This window comes from Phoca vitulina, unplaced genomic scaffold (assembly GCF_004348235.1).
Source record: "Phoca vitulina isolate PV1807 unplaced genomic scaffold, GSC_HSeal_1.0 scaffold11, whole genome shotgun sequence".
NCBI classification, from domain to species: Eukaryota; Metazoa; Chordata; class Mammalia; order Carnivora; family Phocidae; genus Phoca; species Phoca vitulina.
The window spans coordinates 2,590,571-2,610,445 of NW_022589714.1; the positions used below are offsets into that span (position 1 = coordinate 2,590,571).

General features: G+C 39.2%; 1 protein-coding gene and 1 pseudogene across 2 annotated transcripts in view; both read left to right on the forward strand.

The window, feature by feature from the left end:
* MDN1 (midasin AAA ATPase 1) overlaps positions 1 to 19,875 on the forward strand; it is a 159,494-nt gene that overhangs the window by 80,017 nt on the left and 59,602 nt on the right. For both annotated transcript variants that reach the window (XM_032409275.1, XM_032409277.1), the window contains exons 40-52: positions 181 to 369; positions 3,852 to 3,941; positions 4,047 to 4,310; positions 4,508 to 4,769; positions 10,267 to 10,426; positions 11,261 to 11,377; positions 12,402 to 12,610; positions 13,581 to 13,729; positions 14,087 to 14,298; positions 14,617 to 14,837; positions 15,742 to 15,855; positions 18,242 to 18,374; positions 19,458 to 19,573. In XM_032409275.1, the coding sequence (XP_032265166.1) occupies positions 181 to 369; positions 3,852 to 3,941; positions 4,047 to 4,310; positions 4,508 to 4,769; positions 10,267 to 10,426; positions 11,261 to 11,377; positions 12,402 to 12,610; positions 13,581 to 13,729; positions 14,087 to 14,298; positions 14,617 to 14,837; positions 15,742 to 15,855; positions 18,242 to 18,374; positions 19,458 to 19,573 (2,236 nt within the window). The remainder of the gene's footprint in view (positions 1 to 180; positions 370 to 3,851; positions 3,942 to 4,046; positions 4,311 to 4,507; positions 4,770 to 10,266; positions 10,427 to 11,260; positions 11,378 to 12,401; positions 12,611 to 13,580; positions 13,730 to 14,086; positions 14,299 to 14,616; positions 14,838 to 15,741; positions 15,856 to 18,241; positions 18,375 to 19,457; positions 19,574 to 19,875) is intronic.
* Positions 720 to 1,241, forward strand: LOC116635722 (annotated as a pseudogene).

Genomic DNA, 19,875 nt, shown 5'->3' on the forward strand with positions numbered 1-19,875 from the left:
AGTGTTAATGCTTACAAGAGTATTCCTGGTTTAGATGTCTGGGTTGGGAGAAAGAGACATTTTATCAAACCTGCTAATTTCTATTTCAGATTGTATATGCATTTGTAGTACATTGATAGTACTTAATGCAATGCACCTAGCAATGGGACATGTTTCCCAATAATGCTATTTTCTTTTTAGATTGATCATGAAGTGACTGTTGAGAAGAAATGGGGGCAAAAAGGAGGACCCTGGGAATTCAACCTTCGGGACCTTTCTCGCTGGTGTCAGTTGATGCTAGTTGACCAGTCCCCTGGGTGTTATGATCCTGGTCAGCATGTGTTTTTGGTCTATGGTGAGAGAATGAGAACCAAGGAAGACAAAGAAAAGGTGAGTTTAACACTTGTTCTTTGTGTTTCTTTCCATCTGAAAGTTGATTTCCTAAGGGAGAGAAAGGGCATACTCACTAATAATACTAAACTCATTAAAGCTGCTTAGAATTTAGAAGTTAAGGAAAGAGGGGTGCCTGGGTGGCTCAGTCGGTTAAGCGGCTGCCTTCGGCTCAGATCATGATCCTGGGGTCCTGGGATCGAGCCCCATGTCCGGCTCCCTTCTCAGCGGAGAGCCTGCTTCTCCCTCTCCCTCTGCCTACTTGTGCTCTCTATCTCTCTGTCAAATAAATAAATAAAATCTTTAAAAAGAAAAAAAAAGAAGGAAAGAGCTCTTTCCTTCGGCCTCTTTCCGGCGGCAGCAGCGGATTACGCAGGGCCAAGATGAAGGCTTGAGACGTTCCTGGCAAGAAGAAGGAGGAGCTTCTTAAACAGCTGGAAAAGCTGAAGGTGGAGCTGTCCCAGCTGCGCATCGCCAGTGTGACAGGTGGCGTGGCTTCCAAGCTGCCATCACCCATGTTATCATAGTCATCAACCAGATGCAGAAAGAGAACCTCTGGAAATTCTACAAAGGTAAGAAGTACAAGCCCCTGGATCTGCGGCCCAAGAAGACACATGCCATGCGCCGCCAGCTGAGCAAACACGAGGAAAACCTGAAGGCCAAGAAGCAGCAGCGGAAGGAGTGGCTGTACCTGCCGCGAAGTACGGGGTCAAAGCTTGAGCACTGGCATCAGTAAAACACAAACGGGGGGGGAGGGGAAAAAGGAAAGAGACTAAACGTTCACCTACCTCGAGGTGTCAAAGTGCAGAGTAGTTTGCTTTGGAGTACACACTTTATTTATCCATCTGAATCCTCTTATTGCAAACCTTCTTTTTTTTTTTTAAAGATTTTATTTATTTATTTGAGAGAGAGAGAATAAGAGAGAGCACATGAGAGGGGTTAGGGTCAGAGGGAGAAGCAGACTCCCTGCCGAGCAGGGAGCCCAATGCGGGACTCGATCCAGGGACTCCAGGATCATGACCTGAGCCGAAGGCAGTCGCTTAACGAACTGAGCCACCCAGGCGCCCTATTGCAAACCTTCTTAAAACAGTTTTGCCCCCCAGTAATAAAGAACTAGGTCTTTTATCCTCTTTCAAGGTGCAAAGGGGAGAAACAGGAGGAGACAGGTGATACTCAGTAGAGGAGGAGGGTTTTCTGTTTTTAAATAAACTTTGAGTTACAAAGTCTTTTCTCTACAAAGTATAAGTAGTTACATAAGAAAATATTCTGTATCTGAATGGAAGTAAAAATATCTCTTTGTAAACAGAAAATAACACTAGAATTCCTAACCTAATAAACTAATAGTGTGTTCATTTTGCTTTGTGGTATTTAAAGTCCAGTCTCACAGAATACAGTAGCTGCAGGCAGGAGGCACTATCATGACCTCCTACCAATGAGGATTCAATGCCCACAGTCATGGAATATCACCTATAGTAAGTGGTGGAGCCAGCACTCCAGCCTAGAACTTTCCTTCCATATCCCAATTGTAGCCAAATGTTAACTCATTCATTATGTGCAAGTGCCTTTTGGTCATTATATTAGGACAAAATATTCACCTAGTTTTTTCTGTTAAGATTTTATTTATTTATTTATTTGACACAGAGAGAGAGACAGCTAGAGAGGGAATACAAGCAGGGGGAGTGGGAGAGGGAGAAGCAGGCTCCTGGCTGAGCAGGGAGCCCGATGCTGGGCTCGATCCCAGGACCCTGGGATCCTGACCTGAGCTGAAGGCAGACGCTTAACGACTGAGCCACCCAGGCGCCCCTCACCTAGTTTTTTAAAATATAATTTTATTATATATAATTCATATACCATCAGCTAGTATTTTATTTTCTTCGTCCACTTAACTGATTATACTGTATTCATTGTGGCCAGACCCTGGCCAGTTATTGGGTAATTGATGTTAGTCAGATAGAATGTCACTGAAAGGTTTCCATCACTTCTCTATGTTAGTTATTGTAATTCGCGCGCGTGCACACACACACACACACACACACAGTGAATAGGAAAAAGGCTTATCAAAGCTGGAAGAGTTTGAGTAAATTGAATCTGACTTTGTAAAACTGAATAAATCAACTACATTTTGAAAGTATTTGTAATTTTAGTTCTGGTAGACTGTCAGGGAGAGGAAAGGATAATCTGCTTTCGAGTAGAATATAAGGTCATCAGACACCTGGACCCAAAAGTATGTGACAGGAGCACTTTTCTCCTGTGCTCCTTTTTGAGTCTAGTCAACGTTTGGTACTGATAATGATTTTATCTTCATCATTTTTTTCCTGATATTTCTCAAACTCTTATTAGTTTTTTTAGCTGAGGTGTAATTGACATACAACATATAGTTTTGGGTGTACAACACAATGATTCAGTATTTGTATACATTGTGAAATGATCACTGCAATAAGTCTAATTAACATGTTTCATCTTACATAGTTACAAAAGACTTTTGATGACAACTTTTTAAATCTGTTCTCTTAGCAATTTTCAAATACGTTACACAGTATTCTTGACTATAGTCACCATGTCATACATTCTATTCCTATGACTTATTTTATAATATTGTCATTTTCTGATTTTAGTCCAGTGTACAATGATTAATATGAGTATTGCTGCTTTGTTAGAAACCTGCAACTTGGTGTACATATCCTGGGTGGCTGGAATTTTTCCTGCTGCTCTGGGCTAAATTAGTGTATTTTACACACTCCTAGCTTTACCCCCTACCTCAACTCCTCTTAAAAAGAAATCCAGAAAAGAAGTAGAGCTAGTGGCAAGTTTTCTAATTGTATTTCTGGTAAGGTTGTGATTACTGAATGTAAATAATCAGAGAAATAACATTGGTTGTCCTTCTACAGAAATAGAAAGCTAAAATGGTGTTTCGGAGTGAGACTGGCTTGGATCTAAAATCACTTACTAACCATGAGTAAATCCTTACAAATCTTATGAATCCTGTTATCCATATCTGTAAAGTGGAAATGATACCTAGTTTGCAAGGCTATAAGGATCATACATAATAAAGCACCTCTATAATGTTTGGCACATAATAGGTGCTCAAGAAATGATCATTGTTCTTTATAATCTTCAGACTCCTATTCTCCTCTACCTTTTTAGGTGATATCTTGAATGATGAGAGCAGATTCATTTTTCATCTGTAGATTTGCCATAACATCCGTGACTTTAATTTATGATACATTCTCAACTGGAATCTCAAGTAATTTGAGATTAAGTGACTAGTCTTTGCTTGAGTTCCAGTTTGCTTTCATCTTGAAGATTTAAATAAATGTAGTCTATAAGAGAAGGTTTATAGGAGAAGATTCAAAAGGATAAGGAAATTGTGACTAGTGTCCACTCACAGTGCTGAGACTGTTGTTGCTGTGCATGTTTTCTAGAAGCTTTGGCTCAGAATTTCATGGAGTGATTTGTGTTCTGACTGTATTATCTTCATTTAGGTCATTGCTGTATTCAAGGATGTGTTTAATTCAAGTTCCAACCCATACACGGGATCCAGACTATTTCACATCACTCCTTATGATGTTCAGGTGAGGCATGTAGGAATATCCTCTATTCTTTTACATTTTTCTTTGATTTCCTCTGCTCCCACAACCAGGCACACTTGTGAAATCTCACCTGCATGTCTTTTTCAGCTGGGCTACTCAGTCCTTTCCCGTGGAAGTTACGTTCCTCTACTGTCCCGCCGTCCCCTGTCACTCCTACACCAGTCGTTACGGTCTATGGAGTCTATTATGAAGTGTGTGCAGATGAGCTGGATGGTTATACTTGTGGGGCCAGCCTCTGTGGGCAAGACCAGCCTGGTCCAGCTTCTGGCACACCTTACTGGTCACACATTAAAGATCATGGCTATGAACAGTGCAATGGACACTACAGAGCTTCTGGGTGGATTTGAGCAGGTAAATGGTCTGCCTTCACATTTGCAGGCAAAACATACATAATGCTGTGGTCTGACTGATGGTCTTTTGAGTTGGTGACTACAAGTAGTATTTTATTTATTTATTTATTTATTTATTTATTTATTTTATTTATTTAAAGGAGTATTCTTTTGAGTCTGGTCAGTGGCTATGATGAGTTTGTGCTCTGGAAATTTCAGGTTGATCTTATACGTCCGTGGAGGCAGCTGCTAGAAAAGGTGGAGGGCACTCTAAGGGCACTGTTAAGAGACAGCCTCCTTATCAGTGCTGAAGATGCAGAAGTAGTGCTTAGAGCCTGGAGTCACTTCCTTCTGACCTATAAGCCCAAGTGTCTTGGAGATGGTGGTAAAGGTATCACAGTGGAGATTGTCAACAAGCTGGAAGCGGTATTACTGCTTATGCAGCGACTCAACAATAAAATCAACTCCTACTCCAAGGCAGGTATGTGTGTTTGGATGTGTTTATCAGATATGTATGTAGCATTGTCCATATAGTGTCCATATATAGGTAGTAATATATTTGTAAGGTAATATCTGTAATTTTTTATTAATGTAATAGTTATTAACAAAACTTGAAAATCTTTGTTTTAGAAAGTAAAATGAAGCTAATGTAAAATAATCCAGAATTGATGATCCTAAACAAAGAAATACCTGTACAGTACTGTAAATGTATTTTCCTTATAATTTTTAAAATTTTCTTTAGCTTACTTTATTGTAAGAATACAGTATATAGTATATATATATACAATGTACATAATGTGTTAGTTGACTGTTATTGGCAAGATGGCTATTAGTAGTTAGGTTTCTGAGGAGTCAAAAGTTATATGTGGATTTTTGACTGAATGGGGAGAGGTTAGCACCCTTATCCCCTTTGTTTTTTAAGGGTCAACTGTATTTCTTTAAAGACTTCTGGACTTTGTGGATTAGTTTGATCTTGTATTTTTATTTGATCTATTTAGACTTAAAAAAACAAAACAAAGAGTTCACCCATTTCTCCCCCACAACTCCCTCAACCTCCAACCTGTTCTCTGTATCCAGAAGCTTGGTCTTTTGTTTAAGATCATACATGTAAGAGAGATCATATGGTATTTGTCTTGCTCTGACTTATTTCACTTAGCATAATGTTCTTGAGGTCCATCCATGTTGTCATAGATGGCAAGATTTCATTCTTTTTTATGGCTAAATAATATTCCTGTGTGTGTGTGTGTGTGTGTGTGTGTACACACCACAATTTCTTTAACCATTCATCTATGAATAGACAATTAGGTTGTTTCCATATCTTGGCTGTTGTAAACAGTCCTGCAGCGAACATGGTGTTGCATACATCTTTTCAAGTTAGTGTTATCATTTTCTTAGGATAAATACCCAGAAGTGGAATTGCTGGATCATATGTAGTTCCATTTTTAATTTTTTGAGGAACTTCTGTACTGTTTTCCATAGTGGCTGTACAAATTTACATTCTCACAAGTAGTGCACAAGGGTTCCCTTTTCTCCATATGCTTGTGAACACTTGTTATTTCTTATTTGATAATAGCCATTCTAACAGGTGTGAGGCGATCTCTCATTCTGGTTGTGATTTACATTTCCCTCAATTACTCTGAGCATCTTTTCATGTACCTGTTGGCTATCTATAGGTCATTGGAAAAATCTATTCAGATCCCCTGCCCAGTTTTTAATGGGTTTGTTTGCAATTTTGCTGTTGAGATGTATGAGTTATTTATAGGTTTTGGATATTACCCCCTTATCAGATATATGACTTGCAAATATTTTCTCCCATTTAGTAGGTTACCTTTTCATTTTGTTGATGGTTTCCCTTGCTGTTCCAAAACATTTTAGTTTGATGTAGTCCTACTTGTTTATTTTTGTTTTTGGTGTTATATTAAAAAAAAATCATCACCAAGACCTATGTCAAGGAGCTTACCACTTAGGTTTTCTTCTAGGAGTTTTGTGGTTTCAGGTCTTTCATTCAAGTCTTTAATCCATTTTGAATTTTTGTGTGTAGTATAGGATAAGTGGTTACAGTTTTATTCTTTTGTATGTGGCTATCCAGTTTCCCCATCACTGCTTTTAATTGAAGAGATTGTCCTTTCCTCATTGTGTATTCTTGGTTCCTTTGTAATAAATTAATTGACCATATATGTGTGGGTTTATTTCTGGGCTCTCTTTTCTGTTCCACTGATCTATGTGTCTGTTTTTAATGCCAGTATCATGCTGTTTTAATTACTTTAGCTTTGAAATATAGTTTGAAATAAGGGAACTCGATGCCTCCAGCTTTGTTCTTTTGTTTTAAGATTGCTGTGGCCATTTGCGGTCTTTTTGGTTCCATACAAATTTTAGCCTCTATTTTGATGAAAAATACACTGGAATTTTGATAGGGATTCCATTTAATCTGTATATTGCTTTGGGTAGTATGGACATTTTAACAACATTCATCCAATCCATGAGCATGGAGTATCTTTCCATTTATTTGTGTCTACATAATTTCTTAATGTCTTAGAGTTTTAAACATACAGATCTTTCACCTCCTTGGTTAAATTTATTCCTAGGCTTTTTTAAAATGTGATTGTAAATGTGATCGTTTCAATTTCACTTTCTGATAGTTTATTATTAGTATATAGAAACACAATGGGTTTTTGTGTATTGCTCTTGTGTCCTGTAACTTTACTCATTTCGTTTATTCTGTGTGTGTGTGTGTGTGTGTGTGTGTGTGTGTGGTGTAGGGTTTTCTGTATGTAATTTTACATCATGTGCAAATAGTGACAGTTTTCCTTTTTTCCTTTCCATTTTGGATGCCTCTTATTTTTCTCTCCTAATTGCTCTGGCCTGGAATTCCAGTATTGTGTTGAATAAAATGGTGAGAGTGGACATCCTTGTCTTGTTCCTGATCTCAGAGGAAAAGCTTTCAGCTTTTCATTGTTAAGTAATGATGTTACCTGTAAGCTTGTCATATGTAGCTTTTATTACATTGATGCATATTCTTTCTATACCCACTTTATTAAGGGTTTTTTTAAATCATGAATGGATGTTGAATTTTGTCAAGTGCTTTTTCTGCATATATTGAAATGATCATATGATTTTTATCCTTCATTTTGTTAATGTGTGGTATCACATTGATTTGCAGATGTTGAACCATTCTTATGTCCCTGGAATAAATCCCACTTGATCGTAGTGTATGTTCCTTTCACTGTATTGTTGAATTTAGTTTGATTGTTTTGTTGAGAATTTTTGGATCTATGTTTATCAGTAATATTAGTCTATAATTTTTTTTTGTTTTTTTTTAAGTAGGCTCCACGCCCAATGTGGGGCTTGAACTCACGACCCTCAGATCAAGAGTTGCATGCTCTACCAACTGCGCCAGCCAGGCGCCCCTAGGCTGTAACTTTCTTTTCTTGTGGCACCGTTGTCTGGTTTTGGTATCAGGGTAATGCTGACTTTATAAAATGGGTTTGGAAAAGTTCACTTCTCTTCTTCCTCTTCTGCTTTTTTTGGGGGGGTGGGGAAGTGTTTGAGAAAGATTGATACTTATTCTTTTTGAATGTTTGGTAGAATTTACCAATTCTATCTTCTTTCTGGGTGACACTGATATGTTACAGTCCCATGGGATCAGGAACTCAAGCTCTCCTGGCCTCCTGAGCCAGAGGATCAAGAGGTATCCCTGGGGGGTAGCTATAAAAATCAGGGCCCTGAGACTTATGTAAAAGGCTTTCTGGGAGGTACTGGTGCTTCTGAGCTCCACAGAGGAAGAGCACAAAGATGGCACCTGTCTTCTTCCCTGGAGAGTGTTCCAGCAGGCTCTAGGATGTATATGTTATATTAGATGCCTGCTCCTCAGGTTATCTTTAATACAGGCAGGTGAGCCTCCTTCACTTTAATTCTGGGTGCAGTTGGCTGCCTCTGAGCTGGACCTTGGGGTGGAGTCTGAGTGTGTGAGCCCTTTCTCTAATCACAGTCTTGTGCTCTTGAGATGCAAGCTCTATTGCTTTTAGAAGATAGAAGTTTTGAGGGCTTGCCTTTCAGGTACATGTTTTAAAAGTTGGGATTCCTGGTTTTCAGGTCCTTCCTGGTTGTGGGTCACAGCACTGGGGGTGGGGTTTATGGTGAGATTATTTCTCAGCCTCTCCTACCTGCTTCAGTGTGGTGTTTTTTGTTTTGTTTGTTTGTTTTCATTTGCCTGGTGTGTAGTCGTCACTCAGCCAGACTTCAGGGGTTTTGTTGTTGTTGTTGTTTTGTGGTTTTTTTTGAGGAAGTTGTTCCATATGTAGCTGTCGATTCAGTGTGTCCATGGGGGTAGGTGAGTTCAGGATCTTTCTGCACTGCCATGTTGAACCAGATCATTTTGATCTTTTCAAGCTTGATTTCAAGCTTTTTAAGGTCAATTCAGAGTAACCTTTACTCTAGGGCTAGATTAGCCCCACTATTTTTTTTTTTTAAGATTTTATTTATTTATTTGACAGAGCAGAAGCAGGGGGAGCGGCATGCAGAGGGAGAGGGAGAAGCAGGCTCCCCACTGAGCAAGGAGCCCGATGTGGGGTTCGATCCCAGGACCCCGGGATCATGACCTGAGCCAAAGGCAGATGCTTAACTGATTGAGCTACCCAGGCGCCCCAAGATTAGGCCCACTATTGAGGCATAGTTTGCATGGCATCTCTACTGAATGGCCTGTGTATTCAGTGGGGTCTCTTCAGTTTGGCTGGTAGGAATTGTAGCAATACTCAGCCTTGTATGAACTCTGGGAATTGTTCCAATCATAACTCCCCAACAATTGTCCTTTCCTTGCAAGTTTTCCTACCCTTGTGGAACCTCCCTCACCTTTTACGTGCATATGCAGACTGTTATTTAGCCAAAGACTCCAGTGGCCTTATCTAGATTTCTGGAGCTCTTTGAGTAGCTCCTTCATCCCAAGTGCTCTGCCCTTCAGTCTAGTTGTCTTGGCCTCCCTGAGTTCCAGTCTGTTTGCTCAAATCAGTGAAACTGCTCTTGTATGTTTGAGTTTCCTCTCCTTGCTTTGCAATTCAGAAATTGCTTCCAGGCAAAATTGAGGGCAGTTATAGGGTTTTCTTTCCTCAGGTATCACAGCCCTGTGCTGTTGACCAGTGTCTGAAAGCAGCTATATCATATGTTTTGTATAGCTTTTTAGTTGTTAACAGTGGAGGTAAAGTCAAAACTTTATTATTTCTCATGGGGTCCAATGCATTATACTTTGTGATATGAACAAGGGTCATAAGGCAATTTCCAATAAAAAAAAAAGAGCAATTGAAAAGGATGGGCTATATAAACTATAAAGCACTAGGCAAATAAATAGCAATTGTTACTCTAGTCCTATGATGTGGTCACTATAAAGAAAGCCTGGTTTAATGACATTGATTTTCATTGTGCCAACTTTTAATGCCCTTTCATTTGATAAAAATGCAGTAATAGGTGGGAGGCATTATTCTCCTTATGCCATTTGAGAAATTGTAACCAAGATTATTTACCTTTTCTGTCACCTTTAAGTCACCTCTACCTAGCCATTAATTCAGAAAGTCATTAAAAAGTATTTTCTGCTACAAGACCTAAATTTTTTTTTACCTGTTTTGTTTAAACAAAAACCTTTATTTATTTATTTTTTTTAAAGATTTTTATTTATTTGCGAGAGAGAGAATGAGAGACAGAGCATGAGAGGGAGGAGGGTCAGAGGGAGAAGCAGACTCCCGCTGAGCAGGGAGCCCGATGTGGGGCTTGATCCCGGGACTCCAAGATCATGACCTGAGCCGAAGGCAGTCGCTTAACCAACTGAGCCACCCAGGCTCCCTATTTATACTTTATTATGAAACTTTTAAAACTTGGACCGTTAAGTTTCCAATTTTTTTTTAATAAACTCCTAGGGGTTTTTGTTTTTCTTTTGTTGGTTTTTTTATTGCCCTGGTTTGAAATTAAGTGCTATGGCTGTGACATTTCAGAGTTTGCCAAACTTGTGGAAGAGTTCCGGAATTTTGGGGTGAAGCTTCTGCAGTCCACCAGTGGCCACAGCCATGGCACGTTTGAATGGGTCGACAGCATGTTGGTTCGGGCTCTGAAGTCTGGAGATTGGCTTTTGATGGACAATGTTAACTTCTGCAAGTAAGGACCTTCTGCTTAATCACAGAATTGAAATTTGAGATATGCTTATCAAAGTAGAAACCCAGTTGGAAGCGCTGGTATTTTGAACCCATTGTTAACTAGAAACATATCCTCAACCATATTCTGTAGACTGATCCCTGTGGTGAACAAAGGTAGTTGGTCATTAGCTGCAAGATTTTAGTTCTGTGTGACTGTTTTGAGCTAACCTGAAGGCTAACAGAATTGGATTACTTTTCCAACCGTTTTTGAGGTAGGCCTGTTTATTTAACATCAAAAATACTCTTTTTGTTAGGGGCATTCTTGAGGGCAAATTTTTGAAATGGAGGATCTTTTACAGGGCAGACATTTAGTAAATGTGCATCAGTGTGTATTGCTTTCATTCTAAAGTAAGTAAAAAGGCATAAAACTACCATAGTACACAGCGTAATAGAAACTACTCCAGGTCAGATGATGGGTTTCTCTACCTGGAGCATTTTTCAGAATGTTTGAATTGAAACCCAGTTGCCTTCAGATTGATTTGATAATGCTGGGAAGTGGGGGAGATGGAAGAGGGAAAGAGAAAAGAAAGAGCTATAGATCATGGAACAATTTTCCTTAATTTTATTTACTTACTGAACAAATATTTTGTATATTTACTGTGTATGAATCTCTGGGCAACATACCTTGGGGAGCGATAAGGGGAATGGACGGGGAGAGAGAACACAATTCTATATGGGGGAGTGGTCCATGCTGAAGGAGGACATGGGTCAGGAGCAGTGGGAGGCCTGTGCAAGGAAAAGTAGAACCAGTGCAGCATTTCAGTCTGTCACCATTGTATTTGAATTCTCTCTGCAGCCCATCAGTGCTGGATCGTTTGAATGCTTTGCTTGAGCCTGGAGGTGTTCTCACTCTTAGTGAGAGAGGAATGATAGGTGGATCCACTCCCACCATAACACCAAATCCCAATTTCAGGTATTTGTGCCTCTTAAGTTTCTGCCTAAGAATCTGACTGCCTCAGTGGGAGAGGTAGACATTCAGTGGGACCTTCTTACATGTTATATTTATGATCCAGTCATATGTATGTTCTCCTGTTTATTGATTCAGTTAACACATATATATGGAGGCTTTGCTATTTGCCAGACTCTGGGAGCACATCAGTAAAGAAGGGGGGCTCCTGGCTGGCTCAGTAGGTAGAGCATATGACGCTTGATCTCAGGGTTGTGAGTTTAAGCTCCACATTGGGCACAGAGCTTACTTTAAAAAATGAAATAATAAAAAAATAATCAAGAGGTGAGGTCCCTGCAGTGGGTTGGTGTTAAAGGGTTGAAGCAGGGAGACTGATCACAAGTCTTTCACAGTAGTTCAGGCAAGATATATGTTAGCTTAGACTAGGGTGGCCATATGAGTGGGAATTGCTGATGGTTGGGTAGGTTGAAAAAAGAAGCAGCAAGGATTTTACCTAAGCTTTTGGCTTGAGTAACTGGGTAAATATGGGAGCCATTTATTGAGAAAGGGGAAGACTGGCAAAGGAACAGGTTTGACATGGGGAAGTTCAGCAAGGAATCCACTGTACAGCATTGGAGATGTCAGATGGCTGGGTGGGGATGTTGCTAGACATCGAATACATGAAGGTAATTGTTTCAGGAGAATACACTGCTCCCTTTTCTAATCTCTGTAGGTGAGTTAGAATGATGAATTAGCACTATCTGATTTGGGTAATATCTGAAAGTAAGAATTTTAACATTCTCAGCATTAAAGGTGCACTGGATAAACAATAGTTTCTGAGGAGAGTAGGTTTAGAGAAACTGATTTTGCTGTTTTGATGCATTTTGGCACTAGAAGGTAGAATACAGATGAAAGTGGAAGACTTTGAGTTAGTGGTTATCTCAAGCTCCCTAAAGATGAACCACATAGGATTTGCCCTCACCAGTTGTTGCTGAGCCGCATCATTGGTTATAACTGGGAGTTTAATTTTTTTTTTTCTTTGAATTGCTAGACTTTTTCTCTCGATGGATCCTGTTCATGGAGAAATATCCCGAGCTATGAGGAATCGTGGACTTGAAATCTACATTTCAGGAGAAGGGGATGGGAACATCCCAGATGACCTGGATCTGAAGGTTCTGCTGCACAGCCTTGGGTTGGTGGGGGATAGTGTGTGTGACAGCCTCTTGGCTCTACACACAGAGATCCAAAGCACTGTAGTAGGTAAGATGCTTGAATTCTAGGCCTCTGCATTTTTATTCTTCTAGAAATTCATATGTTATTCCATTTGACTGCTCATCTAGGAGTTCTTAAATTTAGTGTACATACAAATAGAAGTTATCAGAAAAGTGTGTTAAAAATGTAAATGTGCTGATGCCCTTCTTCTCCCTAAGAGATTGCGTTCAGCAAGTCTGTGTGAGGCACAGAAATTAGTATTTTAAAGAAGCTTCCCAGGTAATTCTGGTGGATTCATTCAGATACCCTTATTTTGAGGAATACTGCTTTAGGCACTAAAATTTGTAAAGTTTGTCCCTCTTATCTTCAGGATGGTCATTGAGTCTTTTGAAGGTAGAATTAAGAGGGAACTTTGAACTGCTTAAAACTAGTGTTTCTTCTTCTAAATGTCCAAATATACAGGAACAGGCAAGAATAGTAACAAAGGTAATGATAAGAAATGAAATGCTATTTATTGACTAACTGCTGTGTATTAGGTACAATGTCAGTTGCTTTTTTAGTCTTCACATTAGTTCTTCAAAGCATGTTTTCATTTTACAGATAGGGCTCAGAGAGGTTGAGTAACTCATCAAAGCCAAACAGTGGGGTTTGAATGTTGTATTTGAAAGCGCATCGTCCTTTATGAGGTCACGCTCATTTTGCTACTTCAGTGTGTATCAACTTTAGATTAAGGATATATATGACCAGGCTTTGTCATACTTGTAATTGTCGCTTTCCTGCAACATGCTTTTGAGAGCCAGAAAGGGAGGGAGGGAGGCAGGATAGGGAAGGAATATGAATGTTCCCACAAGTCCATAATGTGCTACTGAGACCCTAGATTCCACTTAGAAGGCTTTCTAAGGTAAGTATCTGGGTGGATTTGAGTGGAACAAGGTTTGATGTGAAGATGAATTTATCTGTTTTCACTGGAGATTTTGCGGAATCTGTTCCTCATAAATGGCAATTTTTTTCTTTATAGGTTCTCCAACGTCCTCTATTTCGACTCTGATTCAGACAGCCTTACTCATTGTGCAGTACCTACAGCGAGGGCTGAGTTTAGACAGAGCCTTTTCTGAAGTATGCTGGGAAGCATATGTCCACTCCCAGCATTCACCAGCAAACCATAAGGTACTATGAAGTGTTTCAAACAGCTTTCTCAGTTATAACACTCTACATTATTTAGGTGGAGGAAATTCTTTCTATTGATGGTAACTTTAATGAACTGAGAGTGGAGCACTTTAGTTACTCTTTAGTAGAGATCTGGCATCTAAAACATTTCTGGAAAATAGGTTAAATGTAAATATTACTTCTTCGAAACTTAGCAGACAAAGTGGAATTTATCTTGTAATGTTGAATATTGAAGGCTGTGATGTGAGTTGTCATGAGATAATCACAAAGGTCTTGGAAAACCATTAATATGCTACTAGTTTCTGGTGATAGCACTTATATGTTGCCTGTACACCACATGTTTTTATCTCCTACCAGCTCGCGCAGGCTTTACTGGAGAAACATGTTTTTTCTCTGCGAGCACATGAAACCTGGGGTAACTCCATCCTTGCCATGGGCCTGTGGCCAGATTCTCTGCCCTCGGCTCTCTTTGCTACTGAAGATTCTCACCTGTCTATAGTCCGAAATGATGGACAGATCTTAGTATATTGCCTCAACAGGATGAGCATGAAAACCAGCAGCTGGGCCAGGTTAGTGGAGCCTTCAGCTTGTGTCTGTTTGGCGTCTTGACTCTTTTTTTTTTGATGGTAGTGGTCATGACCAACATGTTTGACCAGAATGTTATGTGGTCATTTATTACCCAGCTGTCATAATTTCTTGTTCATTGTAATATTGCTCCCTATTATTATTCACTCAATATGTTTTAATTGTCCTCCTTTGAAGGAGACTAATCTTTCCCCATTACCTCTTGGATCCATATTTGTAAAGTTATTTTCCTGGTTCTTTGAAATATAAAATGAAAGTTCATTCTAGTACTGATTTTGCCTTATTTTTCTAATGAATTTCAGGATTCAGCCTCTTACCTTGCCAGACTTAGAGAAAATTATGCAGTCCTCTAACCCCGAGAGCTTGAAATTCAGTTCAGTTGAAGTGGATACTTACTGGATCGATGAAACAGATGTTCTGGCCATGGCTGTTAAATTGCTTATAGAAAGAGCAACCAATCAAGATTGGATGCTCAGAGTTAAATGGCTTTATCATTTAGCCAAGAATATACCACAGGGGCTGGGTGAGTCAAAAAGCTTAATTTGTATAGTAAGTGAATATATTTACACTTATACTATTTTAGGGCCTCAGTAGCTGTGTTATTCTGTGAGGATACTGTCAAAATTCTATCTGGGAGATCTCCTAGCAAGAAATTTGTGATTTGGCATTACTGTTTGTATAGCTGTTAAAAAAAAAATTAAGGCACATATATATCTGCCCTTAGATATGTTCTAAGAGAAACTTTGCCCCCATGTAATCCTTAGCATTTCAGGATCTTCCACCTTCCTATCAAATACAAAAGGAAAATGTACCATGTTATGTTACTGTTTATTTTTTGAACATGCTGCTGTACTTCTGCTATACAACCATCCTGACTGGGGAAGGTTGCTTTTGGTAACCTCATTTCCCCCAAAGGTGCATAAGAGACTTACTTTAGTTCCAGTGCTCTAAGTTGTCGTGCTTAATTTCTTTGTACTTTTTCATTTTAAGAGGGAAAACCAACAATAACAACATTGCATGGGTTGCAAAGTACAGGACTTGGAATTTGTTGGTAGAACTTGTTGCCTAAAGTAATTGAGTTTACATGAACCTTTCTATTCATGAGAACTTAGCCAGAGAATGTGTGTATTGTGTGGTGCATGTGATCTGTCTAAAATTGTATAGAGAGAATTTATATATTTTATCTGCGTTGTCCTATATGAGAGCTACCAGCCACAGGTAGCTACTAAATGTAAATATAAATTAATTAAAATTAAATAAAATCTAAAATCCAGTCCTTAGTTGCACTGGCCACATTTCATGTGCTTATTAACACGTGACTAGTGGCTACTCTGACAGTGCAACTATAGGATGTTTCCATCATTGCAAAAAGTTTGCTTGGACAGCCCCACTTCAAATATTAACATTTGCTTCTCCTTCCTCCACAGAATCAGTACAGATTAATTTGGAAGCCAATGCTGCATCTCTTAGGAATTTTTATTCAAATTCTCTCTCAGCTGGGGTCAGCAATGTCATCAAAATATTACAACCAAATATAACAGGTACTGCACCTGATTTAATTTCGAGTTCTCAGCACAGTTTAGGAAACTGGTCCCATCAAGTCCATGGAAAAAGACTGTCAGAACTGCCACTGTAATAAACACTGTATTTTGGAAGACTCACAGTATTCAGATGCAAATTCCACTTCTTTGTTTGAAATCCTTTAGTCTTTGAAAGATGATGATGATACACAACATAGTAGGGAGAGCACAGGAGTTGGAAGACTGGTCTCTGGTCCCAACTCAAACACAAACTGGCTTGTTCATTTGAGACCCATCATTCATACTTACTGCCTGTGTTTGGAAAATATGGGAATTATATTCATTTCTCTGGGGTCCCTTCCACTCAGAGCATTCTCATTTGTTAACAGAAAGGGTTTAAACTATGAGCTATTTGACTTGATGGGTAAACAATACAGTGAATTACTTCAGAAAATATAAAACCTTAATAAAAGTTATAAAGCCTTAAATATAAAGTTTTAAAACCATAATGATAAAAGAAATAGCCATTCAAGCTATCTAATCAAATGAGGTATTCAGAATTTATTTTTTTATTTTTTTAAAGATTTTATTTATTTGAGAGAGAGAGAGGACGAGTTGGGGGGTGGGGCAGAGGGAGAGGGAGAAGCAGACTCCCCACTGAGCAGGGATCCCGACATGGGGCTCTATCTCAGGACCCTGAGATCATGACCTGAGCAGAAGGCAAACGCTTAAGTGACTGAGCCACCCAAGCACCCCCAGAATTTATTTTTAATTAAGGAATAAGATTGCAAACTTACTTGAAGAGAATAATATAAAGTTAATTAAACATAAGCATTAATGAGGAAATTAGGGACATTTTCGTAGAACCAGGTTTTTAATTTCCCATCCCTGTCTTCATTTGATATTGATCAAAACATACCGTTGCCATTTGGTTTAGAAGAAAATATGCATGGTGCTTTTGTGCTAAACCAATTACCTTATGTACACTAAAGATAACGAAGTAAATGTTTGGGAAGAAATCAAACTATAGGGAAAACTACCGTAGTGATCATGTTGTGGTTGACCTAAATCATGGCTTCCCAAGTATGAAAAAATTTTGGTCTTTGGGAATAGTTCTAGAGTAGAGAGTAGCAGGTTCCCTTTTTAGTAGATATTATTTGCTCACTGTTGGAACATAGTAGGTATACCTTCATCTTCCTTTTCTAGTGTATAGCTCTGGATGATATAGTCTTACTGGACTTTGGAATATGGGGTCTGTCCTTCATGTACTTTGCTGTTGACAGTAGGCATTTGTTAGTCTAGTGTATGATAAAACTTGAAGTGCTCCACTGACCTACCCAGCCACCTTCAAGTTAATGTTACCATTGTTTTTTTGTATTTTTTTAAAGATTTTATTTATTTATTTGACAGAGAGAGAGACAGTGAGAGAGGGAACACAAGCAGGGGAGTGGGAGAGGGAGAAGCAGGCTTCCTGTCGAGCAGGGAGCCTGATGCGGGGCTCGATCCCAGGACCCTGGGATCATGACCTGAGCCGAAGGCAGATGCTTAACGAACTGAGCCACCCAGGCACCCCTAATGTTACCATTGTTTTGTCTTAACTTCATTCCTTGGGTTCTCACAACCTCTGGAGAAGGGTCAGATCTGATCACTGCTGCTTTACAGAAGAGGTGCCAAATTTAAGCCAAAGCAGCAGCATATGCTACATTATCTGATTATAAAGAAAGGGCTTTTAAGCAAAATTTTGAGTTGTTTTTTGTGTGTGTGTGTTTTAAAGATTTATTTATTTACTTGAGAGAGTGCACCTGTGCGCACGAGTGCAGGGGGGAAGGGCAGAGGGAGAGGGAGAGAGAATTTCAAGCAGACTCTGCACACTTGGGGCCTGACACAGGACTAGATTCCATGACCCTGAGATCAGGATCTGAGCTGAAACCAAGAGTCGGACACTTAACTGACCCTGCCACCCAGGTGCCCCTTGAGTTGTTTTTCTTTTTGAAAGCAAATGAGATGTATTCTTTCATTTTTCCACCATGTGAGTTAGTTTTTTTGAGGTTAATGACAACAGATTGGGTGATTAAGCTCATGGATTGTTTTCTGACCAGCAGTGGGACCTGAGCAAGTGAATGTATTGGTCAGAATGCTTGTGTTCCAGAGGGATTACCTTATATCCTACAGTGGAATGAATTTTCAGGACTAGTAGAAATTTTGCATTTAGAAAGAAAATAGTGTAAAAGCACTTGAATTTTACTTTTCTAGTGTTGTGGGCTGAAACCAGCAATTTTCTTATTCTGTCTCTTTGCCATCAGGACTGAATGTGATCAAATTAAGACAGTGCAAATCTTCCACTGAAATTTTCTAGGCAAGGAGTTTAACTCCAAAATTCTACTTCTTGTTTTGTTTTTTAAACCAGATGAATATGTGATCCCTTTGGACCCCCGATGGAACATGCAGGCTTTGGACATCATTAGAAATTCGATGGACTTTGACCCACAAACAGACCAGCCCGAGCAGCTCTTTGCCCTTTTAGAGTCCGTTGCAAACAAGTAGGTGAAGCCTGCTATTCTGGGCACTGTTTGCCTCACTGTACAATATAGCTTTAGAGATTATACCTTTTCTAAATTCTGTCAAATTTAGCTTACATGTGTTTAATCTCCTGAACCTGAGAAGTGGTGGGATGTTAGATGGGCTTGCCTTCATGCTACATGCTCAATGAAGTAACTCTGATGTCAAAAAAAAAAAAAAAAATGCCTGGAAATGCTGCAAGTTCTTAATAATTTAATAGGGTGCTTTAAGAGATACACTAACTCAATGTTAATGTTGTGTTATATTTTGCAATTAATCTTTTATTATAAGATAGTCATGTTTCTCTTGTTTTCTATTCATGAATCTCGGCAGCTCCTCCCATTCTCACCTGCTCATTCTCTCACAGGTCCTTTCCTCAGCCTTGTGTCCACATCATTTCCCATCCTCTAATGTTGAGACATGTAACACCTGCATGCTTACGTGCATACTCAACATATAAATTTATCTAATTGTTATATAAGCTGGTCTTTCCTCACATTTAATGTAATGGCCAGCAGTAGTTTTTTAATTGGCAAACAGTGTAATGTAATACATTTTTAAAAATAATTTTATAACTGAGGTATAATGTACATTACAGAAAAGTACACTTAATAATGAGTATATTTGGTTTTGATGAATTTTCACAAAGTGAACTCATGCATGTGGTATGAACTAGCACCTCAAGGCCCTCTTATCTCCTCTCCTAGTAACGCCCCCTTGTGCCTCCCTAGGTAACTTTTAACACCAGAGATTAATTTTATGATGGCCACTTTTAAGAGTTCACAGTGTAGAGTGTCAGATCACAGCAGAGCCTGGCAGTATCCCTAGATGCAGCTTTTCCCAGTCATCTGTCTTCCGCACTCTCCCCCCCCCCACAACTCAGTCATCATCACTTTCACCTCTATCTGTTTAGTCCAGAATTTGGAGGGGATGGAAAGGAATGGCAGGTTGAAGGAGATTGATCTTCCAAGGATTCTCAAGATTCAGCAGGTAAGAGGATGTGATTGCAAAGTAGTATACAGTAATAACCAATAATATTTGTTATGTTATTGATCTCGTTTCAGGACAATCATATATCTTGACCGGGAAAAACGGATTTTTACTGAAGCAAATTTGGTTTCTGTTGGTGGCAAAAAGTTAAGAAATAGTGTTTTAAGAATGTCCTTTGAGTTCCATAAAGGTAAGAAGTTTACCTTTTATATTCTTGAGTTATGCATCTGATCATAGAATGTCTCTAAAGTTAAGAGACCTTCAGCAGCTGCTGCCATTTCACTGATTCCTTTTGATTTTTTGGCCTGATTTGGTCAATAGTAATGACTAACTGCTTTGTACATGTCCTTGATTTCATTTACTTTTTATAGTAACCTTATGTGGTGTAGGTCCCATGCTGTGAAAGAGGAGAGGGATGTACAGAGATGCTCATGGTCACATCTCTAGCAAGTAACAGAACTAGAATCTGAAATCTAGGTCTGTTGGCTCAAA